This window comes from Temnothorax americanus, unplaced genomic scaffold (assembly GCF_048541705.1).
Source record: "Temnothorax americanus isolate GAGA-0224 unplaced genomic scaffold, ASM4854170v1 Scaffold20, whole genome shotgun sequence".
NCBI classification, from domain to species: Eukaryota; Metazoa; Arthropoda; class Insecta; order Hymenoptera; family Formicidae; genus Temnothorax; species Temnothorax americanus.
In genome coordinates, this window is record NW_027509339.1 from 1,447,836 (window position 1) to 1,463,360 (window position 15,525).

General features: G+C 35.0%; 1 protein-coding gene and 2 non-coding genes across 16 annotated transcripts; all 3 read right to left on the reverse strand.

The window, feature by feature from the left end:
• Positions 1–2,252: 2,252 nt before the first annotated feature.
• Positions 2,253–13,728, reverse strand: Sqd (RNA-binding protein squid). Of its 14 annotated transcripts, none has more exons than XM_077405933.1 (10): positions 13,425–13,727; positions 9,716–9,751; positions 9,235–9,275; positions 8,859–8,986; positions 8,469–8,615; positions 8,247–8,378; positions 7,794–8,013; positions 5,104–5,178; positions 3,749–3,866; positions 2,253–3,138 (listed from the first exon to the last, which is right to left on the reverse strand). In XM_077405933.1, the coding sequence occupies exons 1-9, from the start codon at positions 13,553–13,555 to the stop codon at positions 3,802–3,804; spliced, it is 975 nt and encodes a 324-aa protein (XP_077262059.1). In that variant the 5' UTR covers positions 13,556–13,727; the 3' UTR covers positions 2,253–3,138; positions 3,749–3,801. The 14 variants fall into 14 exon arrangements, with proteins under 14 accessions (XP_077262059.1, XP_077262053.1, XP_077262060.1 ...); XM_077405927.1 differs by having other exon boundaries at positions 7,749–8,013; XM_077405934.1 differs by having other exon boundaries at positions 5,104–5,175; positions 13,425–13,726.
• On the reverse strand, positions 8,687–8,758 carry LOC143897561 (small nucleolar RNA SNORD38). Its single transcript, XR_013256948.1, has one exon. It is a non-coding gene; the product is annotated as a small nucleolar RNA SNORD38 (small nucleolar RNA).
• On the reverse strand, positions 9,058–9,130 carry LOC143897560 (small nucleolar RNA SNORD58). The gene has a single exon (XR_013256947.1). It is a non-coding gene; the product is annotated as a small nucleolar RNA SNORD58 (small nucleolar RNA).
• Positions 13,729–15,525: the final 1,797 nt, after the last annotated feature.

Below are 15,525 nucleotides of genomic sequence, written 5' to 3' on the forward strand. Positions count from 1 at the left end.
CAATGTGGATTAAAATTAAATTCGACGTCGATAGGTAACGCGATAACGTACTTACGTATCGAAAACCCATTTTGGATCAACAGATTGCATTACTTAGCGTTTACGTGTCTAAGGCAAATAACTCGTGCTTTTGCATTAATTATTTGAATCGGGAAGATCAGCGCACTTTAAACGAAGTGTATACTTTCCATTTTTTAGATATAATACGTATTCCTGCAATTATACTATTTTATATAGATTTGCAATCCCCCAGGTAGTATCTATAGTGACGTCAAATGATTATTAATAATGTCTTAATGAAGTGCCTAACGTTAATTAAACATATTATTTAGACGTCATCCTGCTACTTAATTAGGATATTAAGTGACTTATTCATTTCGCATTTTATCTCTTGCGTTGATCTTGACGAGGGTAATCGTCAAAATCTCCAAGACTAATATAAGATTCGGAGAAAATTTAGATTATATTAAATTTACATAATAATACAACATACGTTGGATAAATAGAAGTAGTAAATATTATTTATGATAATGGAAAAGTAATGATATTTTCTACTATTATAACAAGAGATTTAACGCTACGAGAAGTTGAGATGAAAAGAGTTAGTACAGGATTTATAAGCTTTGTCTCCGAGATTTATTCCTTCATTTGTTTCTCCTAATTTGGAATTTGAATTGACGAGAAACAATAGATAAGAATGCAAGAATATATTGCTAGCCATAAGCTTAATGCGTTTTTCTTGTTTCAAACTTTTGCCAAAAAATAGAATTTTAGCTGCGTAAAAATTTATGATGCTGCTTCCTATAATTTTTTTTTTCTTAATGCTTTGCGTTTGAATAAAAATGCAAAGATGCGACGCAACGATTTATAATTAAAACTGAGAAATATTATTATTTAAACTTTGAATCTATGCATTTGTAAAATTTGTATTTACATTTCTCACAGAAGGATAATAAAATAATAAAAGTTCTGATGTTATTCAAGAAAGTTGCAAAATTAATTCGTTTAATCTATATATATATATATATATATATATATATATATATATATATATAACAGTTCAATCAGTTAAATAAATTTAGTTAAGATGCAATTGTCGTCAACGCGTGAGAACGTTAAGTGGGGAATAGACTAATCTCAGCTGGGTGAGATTAGTAATGCTACTAATTAAAGAGCGTGTAGTTCCAGGTCGTTAATCTACAAGATAGTGGATCTCAATGGCGTCTTCTCGTGTTTCAATCACTTACCAGTCTCCGCTTTTGTGGATCGAACGTACATTGCGACATCGAACATTTAAACTATTTATTGGTAAGCTTAATTTCAGTGCAATTTAAAACTCGAATCTCTCTTTCTCTCTTAAAAAATCTTATTCGGAAAACAAAGTAAAAATAATTGGTTAAAATTCGTGATAAATATTATAACCGAATAAGTAACATTTGCTTCGCCAGTGAGAATAATAAATACAATTAAGCATTGTTATTGACTGTAACTGGCAATGATTATAATCGTAGCAGCGATTATACTCGTCGTGACGAATCGTCACCCCATTTCGAGCATCTAAAATTACATCAATTTAAAAATGACCAAGAATCGTTGGTCGAAATGGGGTGACGATTCGTCACGAGTATAATCGCTGCTACGATTATAATCATTGCCAGTTACAGTCAATAACAATGCTTAATTGTATTTATAAATATTATAGAAATTATCCGTATCCATTGAAGGTAAAAATTCATTATAAATAATTAAAAATAGTTTCGTATCAATATACATATTATAAATTGAATTCAATTTCGAGTCAATTATGTTACATTATTATTCAAGAGTGTCTCCACGATGTCTAGTTGAATAAAATGCGAAATAGATATAATTGCAAATAAGACTAGAAAAATCTTTTCTTGCTACATTTAAATTGCACTCACTCATGTTTAATATTTTTAACTTTAACCGCCATATTTAAAAAAAAAAATGTACAGCAAACTTCCTTTCAAACTAAAAATTTTCATAAGAATGTTTCAAATATCTCGTCGTAAATAAAAGGGAAATTGCGGGAATTGGAACAGATTTGATTATAATGGTAGCACTAAAAAATACCAATTGGTATATGTTTATATACATGTATATATATATATATATATATATATATATATATATAAACATAATTTATTTTAAATAAATGACTAACATAAGATCAGAACAGTATGTACTCGGACAAAAATACACAATCCCAAAATTGTATTCTCGATACAATATCTGTAGTACTTTAAAAATTTTATTGTGACAATCTTCTCGTCGTCGTGTTAGAATGAACTTGTCGTTATATAAATATAATGTACATAACAATACATGCGCTGTTCTTTATGATCGAGCGAGAATCCTGTCGTGGCACAGGCTAAATGTGACACCGTGAGACTGCAAGCTAAGCTTACATACGCGTGTGTTACGACGGAATAGGTAGAGAATCAATTCTATTAATAAGTCTGATAAATCCATTTTATGCGTGTGTCAGTCTTTTATTCAAATCTAATGTATAAATGATGATCTCTACGATTCAAACATAAATCTTGTGTACATGTCGTGTTTAATAAAAAAGAAAAAAGTATTAAGTTACCGTAATAGGTTAGAGCAAAACTACATATGTATATATACGAGATATATTATGTACACAAAACGAAATTTGTTTAATCCTATTATTATATCTTACTAATAAGGAAGAAGTAATCCTTTTATATTATTTCACACGGTCGTTATAAACAGCTCGATTTATTCGTTTTTTAATTTTTTTTGCACGCCATGTAAAAAATACATCGCCTGCTTACCTATATATGCTGGTTTTCTTTTCCCGCCGTGTCTCATCTTGTAGAAAAAAAAAAATTAAAATAATCTACTATTATAAGTATTCACGATACACGATGTGTGCACGCACGTACACGCAAATGTTTTGTAAGAGTTGAAAAAAGCAAGCGCGTATATGTATATACAAAAACAAAATCAACAAAATATTATGGAACGATTCCTGTAAATTTTCATGCTACTCGAGTCCCGTGTCTCTGAATGCCGATGTTGATGTATATTGAATGGAATGATTGGACGAGTTGTAATATTGTGATTGTAAACGGAAACCGCGGCTTGCGTTACCTGAAAAGGAAAGAAATGCTTTAATCTTTTAACTATTCATATTGCATACGTATGCCTTATATAATACAAAATTAATTTTTACTGAGGTTAATAAAGTACAATGAATTAAACATGAATGGAAGCATAAGAAATAAAACGTGGATTTGAAATACAAATAAAAGTGGAAATGATAATTGACATAAAAGTTAGTAAAACAACGTGTGAAATATTCTGATACATATGCAAAACGTAGGATGTTAATTCGAGATTATGTAAACAATTACAAATTGTGAATCAAGGATCACAAGGAAAATACGATAGCTTCAGTTCTCTTCAAAAACTTAAAAAAAAATTACTCCTAATTAAATATACTTTTAAAAATCAGAAATAGAAAATTGAAATGCATATTTCATCTTTTGTGTAATTATTTTATTGTGTTTAAAATCAAGATTTTAGATTTTTTTGCTAAGAATACATTATTTAAAAAAATCTGTACACTATATTATTTCCAGGGGAATATCCATATATATTTAATATAAAATCATTATTTTTTTTCATACACACTAAAATTCTTGGGTGATTTAGTGCAGAGATGGAAGCAAGAGCATTAGGAGATTGGATAGTGACTCACCGGCAGTTACAATGCGATTTGCATCGCGGTCATAAATAAGGAGAATTCCTTTATTAATAGGGTTGGTGCCTCTGGCTCTGACGACCACCCCTTTGCTTGCCACCGTAGCCTGAACCTCCTGGAACATACCCACATGGCGCGTTGTTAGTTTAATCGTTCCGCTCAGCTGCATACATCGCTCGTTTATCTTTACACGAGACTAGGCGACTAGACGTATTATAAATATAGAAACTGTACATAAACTACAAATGAAAATGTCGAGTTGCGCGAATATTATTTAGAAAGTAACAGAGATAGATAGATATAAAATAGAGAAAGCTATAAAGTATATCTACGTAGAGGCTACAGGCTAAGGTAGTAAGCTGCAAGCCGTGTAAATTTATACCTTCCCCATCTTCCATATTTCTAGAGCTATGAATGGCTAAATATAGGATAACATTTCATTGGATATGGTTGTTAAACAGTTCTATTTATGAAAAAAATATGTAAAATCGCTGCGTCTTGCATATAAAAGAAGTTTTTAGGAATATCCAAGGTTAAGTGTGTACTTTGTAAAGGCCTCTGCACAATGAAATATATAAGGAACAAGGACCAGATATTATTAGCGATTAGGACTAAAGAATTAAGAATAAAGTTGGATGCACGATGAAAAATATAGACATCAGAAACAGGGAATAACACAGACAATAGATTTTTAACCTATCGGAAGCCGTGCATTAATGCTACACCAGCTTTATTCCTGATTTCTTATTTCTAATCGCTAATATCTGTTCCTTGTTTCTTATATTTTTTATTGTACTGGGGTCTTAAGAGTGATAATATTAATTACATTCTTAAATGATGTTAACTGACATTACAAACATTATGAGTCAGTTGGATAAATAGAAAAAATGGATGATCGCAGGTAATAATTTACAGTATCGTGATACATAATTATACAGTATGTTACAATTGGCTTCCCAAATGTATGTTAAATATAATTCTTTTTTGACACATGCAACCGATATAAATTACTAGTTCCCGTGGATGTTAACTTCTCCCTTGTATTCATTCATCTTTCCACACATACACGCTACATACACATTATCCACTTGCGAAACAAATAATATAAAAGACAGAAACAAAACTAGATGCTTGAGTAAGGGACAGAGGAATGAAGACAGAGATGAGAAGAATGAAACTCTCCGTTTCGAGTGACGCAAGAAAGTAACGGACAGATGAATGTAGCTAATGTAAGAGAAGATGCGTGTGGGCGATAATTCAATCGGACTATATGCCATTTAAAATTTATAACGATACGGAGATGGGGGATATATAAATATAAAATATAAAAGAAAGGACGCTATAATGCGTACCTTTACCGCGTGCGCCACCGCGCCCGCCACTGTAGCCACCGTCGTAATTACCACTGCCATAGCCGTATCCATCTGCTTTCATGGAACACACGGTATAAAGAAACAATGGGATCAGTTATCGATGCATACCGATTGTTTATATCCTTTTATATTAAAAGGAAAAATCTAATGCACGTGGCGCTCGAAACAAAAAACGTATATATTCAATGAAAATTATTGTATACAATAATTATACTGTCCAATAATTATTTCTTCAAAAGACCATGACCATGAAACATATTTTGAAAATAATTTGATTGTACTGTAATGCACTGTTTTAGTATTCTATATGAACAAAAGTTGTATCTTCTAAAAAATTTTCTCGTTCGATTTCTGATCATATAAAGTACATCATAAGTTGTTTTAACATCGTAACACGTTATTTTGACCAATTTGTATGAATTTAGAAATGACATGCGCGTAGTTAAAATTTACTAAAAAAAAAAAGACGTATCATGCTGGAAATGGCTTGTCCATTATACGCATAGTTAAAATTAAAATTTATATAACATATCAATAAAAATAGTGTAATATCTTTCTAAAAGAATTAAAGAAATTAAAATAAGGATAAAATTATTTTTTAACCTATGTATAACAGGTTATAAAGTTTTGGAATTCCACGGTTAGATAAAACAAAAAGGCATATAAAAAGATCAATTATTTCACACTTGTATCTTTTATCCAACATAATTCGATAGAAAAAAATACCTTGGCAAAATAATCTCGGAAATCATACGAGATACAAAATAGTCATTGCCATTCTCATTACCAGAGCATGTATCTAGCCTTCGCGGTTTCATCGCGGGCAAAATGATCGTTGAAATATGAAAGAAATGTGAAAGAAACTCATGCATGTGGAGAACGTGGCGGGATCAAAAGCAGGATCGAAGGATACAACCTCATACAGTAGTGTCCTGTACAGCGTTGCTTTAACCCATTAACTGCCAATTTTTAGTTTTTATTAATGATCAAAAAGATAACTAATAATTAATAATTAATTATTTTATTAAATATTAATTATAAAAAAAAATAAAATTGATCCACGGTGGTACTTAATGGGTTAATATTTACACATGTTATAGTGTACTTATATGTTACAATACCGTTACAGTGATTGTGCGTGATTTTTCTGAAGTCAATTCATGGAACTTACAGTAAGTACAAAGAAATATATCAAGAGAGATAAAAAAGAAATAAAAGATATCAATTCGCATAACTCATTTAACCCTCCAAAAGCAGGTTACTCATTTATTTGTTTTTTTTTTTATTTTTATTTAGAGTTCAAGACTCCTTGAGTCGTATATTTTAAACAAAACAGAGTCAAGGCATGGATCACGAGTGATCCGGCATCCGCCTCCGAAAGGTTAAATATTAGATATTTAGAAAATATTAAATATTAATAAGTTATTAAATCCGTTATTTCAAAAATCACGTTTGTATAAAATAATTAAATTTTATAAATAGAAAATTTTGTTTAAGAACAGTATTTATATCGATTGATCATAACATGTCTGATAATACATGCAATTTTCTTTTATTTTGATCGATATTTCAAATAATTTAAGAATGTTTAAAAATCGAGATATCGGAAAATGCAACTTAAGCACATTTTCCTACACACACATTTACTGTAACTCATATTTTATGTTAACTTTAAATGCATATTTACAAAGTTTATATGTAGATATATAAAAATTAAATTAGTAGGATTTTAAAGAATAACTTAAAGAATAACTTAACAAATGATTAGAGTCAAGAGTGGATTAATTGGTCATAGTGCAATAAACAACCAATGCTTGGAAAGTAAATCTAAAATAAAAAATAATTCGAATTATGTTCGTTCCGCGTGGCCTTTCAGTTCCGATAATCGGATTCGTTATGTATCATGTAATGTGCTGAGAAAGAACATAATTCGAAAGATATTTCCATGAGTTCAAGTCACTGGTTTATATATAGTCACCATATCAATGATTAAGTTAATCAAACAGTTATCAGTGTCATTTTTTGAAATCTATAAAATTGCAAGATTTATTCATCAAGTTAAATATTTTCAAACACATTAATATGGACAGATTAGAATTGTTATCTGATCTGCCCATAAACCAGCGCTTCCATTCTCATTTATGCTTAATATCACACACTATAATTTAACACCTAGTGTAATACATACATAAAATTTCTGATCATTCCATTTCTTGTAACTACCGAGTAAAATATATTAACGAAGCGGACAATATAAACTTGCGCTCCAGCTTACTCAATTAAACCAAAAAGTTAGTATACACAAAAAAGATGTTAATTAATTACAAAAAAGATAAATGAAGAAAAGTTAAGCAATTTGAATGCGCGATGAAGGAATTAAATCAGTCATAATATGCACATATTTTCCTCAGGTGTCTGTAAGATTTTTCACAATCGTCTGCCGAATACACTGGGACGGTAACAACGGATAATCTGCCGTTGGATTATTATTTATTGTTAGATCATCGCTTCTTTTGTCGAAAAGAAATAAGACACACGAGAAAAAAAGCGGAAACAATTCTAACAGTAATCGGCACCATAAACCGATTCTGTCATCGATTTTTAGTAATAGACAATAAAATTACCGTATCCACTGTAGTCGTAGCCGCCGCCGTAACCTCCGTACCCACCACCACCGTAATAATCGTATCCGTATCCATCGTAGCCACCGCCGTATCCTCCTTGGCCGTAGCCGCCACCGTAACCGCCGCCATAGCCACCCTGTCCCCATCCGCCTTGACCGAATCCACGACCTCGACCGCCCCTTCCGCCACGACCGCCGCGGCCGCCGGGTCCACCGCGCATACCGATCATCCCGTCGGGTTTGGGCGTTGCTTTCTTTACGTCCACCTGTTTAATATTTAAAATACCACCGTCGCTAAATTAATGATACCTATCTAAATTAAATTTTAATCTTGTTTATTTTTTGTTAACTAGCTTTTTTATCGTCTTAAACAAAAATAAATCGTACATATATTTTAGAGCTAATAACTTGGAATATTAAAAGGTAGACTTTACAAGCAAGTAATATTTTATAAAAACTCCGTAATGGCATTTAGTTTTATAAACGTTTGTTTACTCACCTCTTTACCATTTATTGTTTGTTTCGAAGTCTTCAATAGCTCATTAACCACTTGTTCAGATTCAAAAGTAATGAAGCAGAATCCTTTCCTCTGATTTTTGGTTTTATCGAACGGCATCTCCATTTCGACAATCTGAAAGGTTTTTAGGTGTTTCACATATTAATAAGAATACTTGTCCGAGGGTATTTGAGTTAAAGTGTGCAGAAATGATAAAATACTTACGGTTCCGAATTGTGAAAAGAAATTCTTGATATCGTCATCAGAAAGTTCCGTCGAAAGCCCGCCAACAAATATTTTCCCATGTCTGGCTTTCGCTTTCTTAGGATCAACCTTTTTGTTGTTGATAACATGATCACCAGCGGCCATAATCTAGAAGATTATTTTCCCTTTTATAATTCATTTGACGTAATAATAATTTATATAAAAAATTTGTTATAAAAATGTGTCAGAAAAAAAAATTTTGCATCACATGCTTTCAGTAGCAGAACTGGACAATAATATCATCATTCCATATGTGTAAAAGATAAACAGCAACATTATTAAATATAAGAAATCGTACTATCTTTTTGTATCAAATAAAATACAATACAATAAAATACAAAATTGAATTACCTTGTCGAGAGATTCGGCCTTAGCAAAAACGATAAAGGCGAATCCTCTCGATCGTCCTGTATTTGGATCTGTCTTGACATTGATACTTTCAATATCACCATAGGCGCTGAAATGTTCTCGCAATTCCTCTAAAAATGCACAAGGTGATCTTTGTATAAAGTTAAAAGTCATTTTAAAGACAATTATATAAATAATTAATCTAGTTCAGTAAAAAGTTCTTTTCACATGACAATTGTCATCCAAAGGTGTCCTAAGAAATAACATCATCGCTAATTTCTTTTATTTTGTTTCACTTTGCTACGTTCTATTATTCGAGTGAGACTGCGAAGAAAATCTATCACATAATTTAAAAAATATATATATATATATTACTCACTGTCTGTCGTTTCCCAGCTTAAACCACCGACGAATAATTTCCTGCGAAAAAAGAGGAAGATAGAAAATTAAAACCAATAGAAGCAAACGAAGGTCATATTCATCTCAACTCTTTAATCAGTATTGCAAAACCGAATGTTTACAGCAAGAAATTTACGGTTTAACATCTAAATAGAATCGTTATTTGGGCTTGCGATGTTGGCAAATTGTCAAATCTCTGCAACTGCGCGCAAAAAAGTTATCTGCAATAAAAACGGTAGAAGATAGCGTGATGGCAATGTATTTGGGCCTCTTTCGCAAGTGACTCTTACAAGTTACGGAATAATCATAAATCGATCCCTACTCGGATGTGCAACTTGAGGGTTAAGTAGACTTCATCGTGTCTCGCATCGTCGCGAGCAATTTTTCTTTCACTCTCTTAACACCGACATGCTAAAAAAAGTAATGATAATAAGAAAAATATAATGAAGTTTGAAAAATACCTATCGTTCAGAGAATCCTGGTTAGCCCCGGCCGACCTGCAAAGCAACGGAACGAATTTATATCACTAGATGAATTTCTCGAACGTGTTAATTAATATAGAGAGCTTAAGATCGAAGCGAAAATTTGACTTTTGGAAAAAAAAACTATTCCATTATTGAAAAAAAAGAAAAGAAAAGAAAAGAAAGGGAGTGTCGACTTAACCCCTGGAAAGACTGGAATCAGTGTTAAGGTATGAAAAAATTGAATGCAGACGATGTGCAAAAAACGTAAGACCTGTAGTGTCATTCGCAAAAGGGCACTGGACCGACTATCGAAAAGATTTATATAGGCAGGAAATTTTATATTCAATTAAATATCGCACATATGTAAAACTATGAATAATTATATATATCTACGATAAACAAACGCACAAGTTTAATCTACGGCTAATTAAATCGCCCAAATCGTCGAAATTTAGAAAAGTCTTCTTACAACGATAAACATAATTACAATGCAAAGCAATTACAAGAGTTATAGAATACCATTCCTAGAATAAACGAGAGTTGATAAAGATAGCTTACGATATATGCATCTGTACGTTGTGTAAAAAATGTAAAAATTATGAGAAACAACCATGAGAAGAACTGCTTCTCACCATAGAGACCTTAATTCGAATGTTCAATTGTAAAAAAAAAAAAAAGAAGATTGAAAAGAAAACTTGGAAAAAAATATATATATTATGTAAAAATCAATGCAACCAGAGAACAAGGTACTATTCATCGACGTTTGCGTGAGCAATAGTTACAACTCCAGTTGACATATCACAGCTGCTCCTAAGGGAAACAAGAATTTAATTTTTCCAAGTGGTACTCTGATCTCTGCAGAATGGCCCAAAGAATATGGCATATGCTAGGATAAACTGCAACTCTATATCAAAAAGCTAAAAAGATTGTTTTTATTCATTACGATTTAATGACAGACGACTCTCGATACTTTCGAACGACATATTTATGTTCATGTAATATGGGATATTTATTTATATTTATATGTACGTAGTTTTTATATATACATATATATGCTTGTCTCTTTTGCATTTTTCTCCGTCTCTCTCTTTTACAACGCTCATTGACAAATTGCGATGTAATGCAAGAATTGTTTCAACTTCTGAGATATATACGTTTCATTCTTTTTCTGCACTCTAACAACGAGCTGCAAGCTCGGTTTTTTCAGGCTTTGACTTGGTTTTTGGCAGTGTCAACACGATAATTGATTTACTTATTTATATTCGATTCTTTATTTTTTATTTATGGCTGGTGATAAATACCGTTGGCACCAGTCACTCGCCGGTAATCAGTTGCTGGTCGGGTCACGTTTTCCACCTGCGAGCCGTCCGCCATGTGAAAACCGTTGTTGATCACCTGTAGATCAAGCCACATAAACTGGGGTTAATGGCGTTTCCGACCTACTCGAGGTTTTCGCATTGTCCCTATGATTTTGTGCTTTGGTCACGCCCAAACAGCATTTGGATCGGAAATTACTCTACCGCGTGACCCAGCAGAGAGGCAAGTGTGTCTGTGCGAGACTTATTGATCTGACGAAATTAATTCGAGTTCCAGTGCTCGTGTCATGACGGAACGTGACGGACTTGAACTTGACGAAGACTTCTCGCAATAATTCGGACTCGGAAATCACTGCATAAGATTCTCGATACACGTCGATCCCATAGTAAGCGTACGTATATTTCGTCAATCGTGAGTCAATTGACATTGTTTTACCAGAATTCAGCTGCAACGAACGTACGAGGATAGAAGACTCGGCGCTGGCCAAAAAATGTACTCGAAACTTTTAGGCTCTATAAAAATATTATTACGGATTATTTATTACTTGCTTGTGACGTTGCGTTCGCAAAAACTGATCGACTGCAGAATCCACAATTTTCTCTTTATCGATTACAGAACTATAATTATATAATTAACTAGACAGGGATAGAAAACAAGGAGTTTAATACACAAAATTACGAAAAATTTCAAAACAGATAAAATGTATACCTCGCAACAACAGCACATATAAAAAGTTTACAAGCTTATGGACGCTTTTATGTTCGTCGTTTACACATTACTGTCTTAAATAATTATTCTTGCGTAACATAGCATGCAATATCTCACATTCCAACCTTCGATTATTATTATATGTTAGACACAAGAACGCCGGCGTTTGGTTCCCTAAACTTCCGTTACTTCATACGTGAAACTCGTGTCCCTTGAGCATATTTTTAGCATACGAATAGGACGAGATACATCTCCAAATTCATATTCAGCAACGACACTAACGGATATACTGGCTGCAAAAATGCAGAATGTTTATACACATAGCCAGAAAATAGACTAATTATATTTATATTTTCATTATATTTTATTCAATTTTATTTTCCAATTTTTTTTTACACGTATGAACATAGAATTTGAAGATTTTACGTCCGCGCTTCCTGAACTTTTATATCCTGAAAAATTCCACACAACTTTGAAATTTAAATACTCTACCGATGCTTACCCTTCTTTGCAAAAAAGAATTTGTGCAAAAATTCGCAAAAATCCAAGGCTGTAGGGATACAAAGGATAAAATAAAAATTTACAAAAAAATTGATGAGAGGAAAATAGATGTAAAAATCTCTATCTAACAAATGGAACGCTGCGACGAGAGAAAGAAAAACTGGGGAGGGGAAGGGGGGCGAGCGCATAATTGCAAAATATTTACACAACTAATAGCTATCCTGTATTCTCACGTTAATGGCGACCGGATTGAAAAAACAGTGTGTCTGCTCAAATTCATCCAGCTCGAGATCCCGTTACGCTGAAAAAAGGGGAGAGGCGGGAAGGAGAGAGAGAGAGAGAGGAAAAAGAGCAGCGCGAGACAATGGCAGACGACCAGTTTACTTTGGCGTAAACTGCGTAAAACCCATCGCAATGCAAGGCGGGATACTTTTTTAGCGCACTGTTTTTTTTAATATATATTGCAAAAAAAAAAATACTTGGCTCGAGACGCCGTCGCGTCTCTCGATTCGTTCGATCAACGCTACGCGCCGCAAGTAATTTATTCTTGCGCGCCCGCAAGGGACAAAGGTTTCCACGTGCTCGTAACGGAAGTGGTTAGCGCGCCCAGGCAGTGAAGCGCGCGAAAAATCCGGTCTTTCATAATCGCTACGTATCATTCGCGACGTTCATCGGTTCGTTATCGCATAGTTTCCAACCGTTTCTATCTTCAGTATCTTCTCTCTCACGCGCGATGCCTCGGGCGCGCCCTTTCCGGGCCCGCGGCCGGCGTCTCCACTCGTTCTTACAACCGCCATTGTTACCGCCGGCCTTTTTCGTTGATAGATCCTAATCGCGACCGGGTAATCGTCGAAAGATGGGTGTTCGCGTGCGCGGCGCGCCACGTAGAAGCGACGAGGCCGTATCGTCGAAACGTAGGCGTTCGTCGTTACGTCGATGCGAACGGATTACGTTCCGCGGCGGACCGCGCGCCTACGCCATTTTGTGAGACGCGTGCTTGCGCGCGCGCGCTCGACTCGTCGCCGCGTCCGTCGCGAAGTTATCGCCGATTCGCGCGATCGCCGGGGCCACGCCACAACGCGTCTGAAGTATGTACGAAGCGATCGCGCAACCGGGACAATCGACGAGCTGCGGCACACGGGGCGAACAAGCAAGACCGAGAGGGAAAGAGGGAGTTTACCTGTCTTCCTGAGACTCCTGATTGTTCTCCGCGACGTTGTTCTCGCCGTTGTTCTCGGACTCGCCATTCTGCTCCGCGAAGTTCTGCTCTGCGATGTCGTCGCTGAAATCCTTGTTCTCCTGATCGGCCATCGCGCTCGGTTTATCCGACGACGTTTGTCCGCGTAGTTACGGTGCGACTCACGGCACACCACCGGTCAACTACGAGCACGATACACACGAGCGATCGCCAATTGCCCGATACGCCGCCGTATCGTTCGACTGCCGAATGGAGAAGGAAGTGGCGGCGTCGGACGCGTCGGTGCGCAGCCCGGAGATCCTCCCGGCTCGCGGTTTACGCGCGAAGCATCTCGGGACGTGCGACTACCGTCGACCAATCGCGTGCCGTCGCTCAGGACCGTCCGACGTACCCCCCGACCCGACGCCCTGCGAAAGTGATCGCGTGGCTGATTGCGCCGAAACGCGATTTATGACGAGCGTAATGTCCTCGTTACTGATGATATTTCGCGATTAGATGTAAAATGATATTTTTATTCGAAGTCCGACTTAGATTCTTCGATCGATTTCTCGCATGAATGGGAATGCGAGCGTTTTCATTGAGTATATTCGCCGAATGAGTTTCATTCATGAATGTAAACAGCAACAACGTCATTCTGGGAATTTCATTTGGCTCGAATTCATATTTTGTTTTGGCTAAACTTTATCATTAAATCATTTGCTGTGAACGTAGCACACGATGAATATTAAGATCAATTAAAGACCAATACGCATTCAACTTGTTTTTAATAGATTTAATTTCTATTTTGAATTATTGTTCTAACATTTGTTATGTATTATTTTTTAAAGTGGTTGAATATTAAAGTTCTTAAAAAGGTCTAATTAGTAAAATCTTTTTGAATTTGTTTTTCAAGATTCTTGAATATTTAAATAGTACAACCTTTTTAAATGAAATTTATCTAAAAAAATCGATTTATTATTAATGGAATCAGATTAAATTATAATATAAGTATTTTGAACTAAATAGTTTTGCTCTACCTATACTTGTTAAAAAAATTTTTTGGCAAACAGTTAAATGAGGGTTAAAATGAATCTAGTTCTTACGTTCCTGATTACGTTCGGATCGATGGCTAGAGAATGCGTCATCGGCGGGAAGGAGTGGGGGGAGCGGAAGGAAGGGAGCTTCGACGAGACGGATTTAGCGGCATACGCATCGAAAATTTCGGTCATGCGACGCGACTGGCGGGAGGGAGAGGTAACCAATGAGATCGTTGAGTGTCATTATTCTCGGCCATCGACCAATGGGAGACTGCCAAGAACCCGTTCAATTTTTCGCTTGCAAAACGCGACCGGTTTATTTTCCCAAAGTAAATAAAATAATATTTGGGATACGAGAAGCAGATTGTCGCAATATACATCGCTGGGTGTGATCGACGAAATGTGCAGTAGCTAAATGGCACGACATTTTTTGTCGATATTTTCACATCGATGATGATGAACGATGGGCACAAAATGCGTCTTTAAGCCTGTTCGTTTTAGCTAAACTTCTTGCACAGTTCATTTTTTCTCGTTTTTTCTTTAACGTGAAAAGAAAAAGAGGGAAAGATGAACCGTGCAAGAAGTTCAGCTAAAAACGAACAGGCTTTTTTTTATATCTCGCTATAGTGCCGTGGCGCTGATGTTGGCGCGAATAATGCCATCTGTACGAAAGCCGCGACATTCGAATTACGCTGAAAACGCACACCTATGTCTCACGTGGGTCAAAGCTGTGCAAGCGCAAATGATCGTCTGATGATACTGTGACGTCCCGCAAATAAAATTTTTACCTCTTTAAAATTTCTTTCAGAATTATTAATTATAATCCTCATGTTGATGAATATGTATATCAAATAACTCGGACGTCTCAATTACCTTTCTCCGAAACTTACCATGCGATAAATATTTATTGCGCGACTCTTGTCCAGGATCGAAACGACAGGAATCAATAAAGAACAGAAAAGGATCATATACCCTGGCAACACAATATGACACAATCTGATAGTTCAGATACGTCCCGAAGAAGTGCGCAAGAATTGCGACAGTTTTATAGGTATATAAATTTTCAC

Coding starts and splice junctions, on each gene's coding strand:
- Sqd (XM_077405924.1), bottom strand. CDS start 13,555: ATGGCCGATCAGGAGAACAAGGATTTCAGCGACGACATCGCAGAGCAG. Junction 8,379..8,468: donor TCTTTTCACAATTCGGAACC/GTAAGTATTTTA, acceptor AAAACCTTTCAG/ATTGTCGAAATGGAGATGCC. Junction 5,179..7,748: donor CTACGACTACAGTGGATACG/GTAATTTTATTG, acceptor GTTCCATGAAAG/CAGATGGATACGGCTATGGC.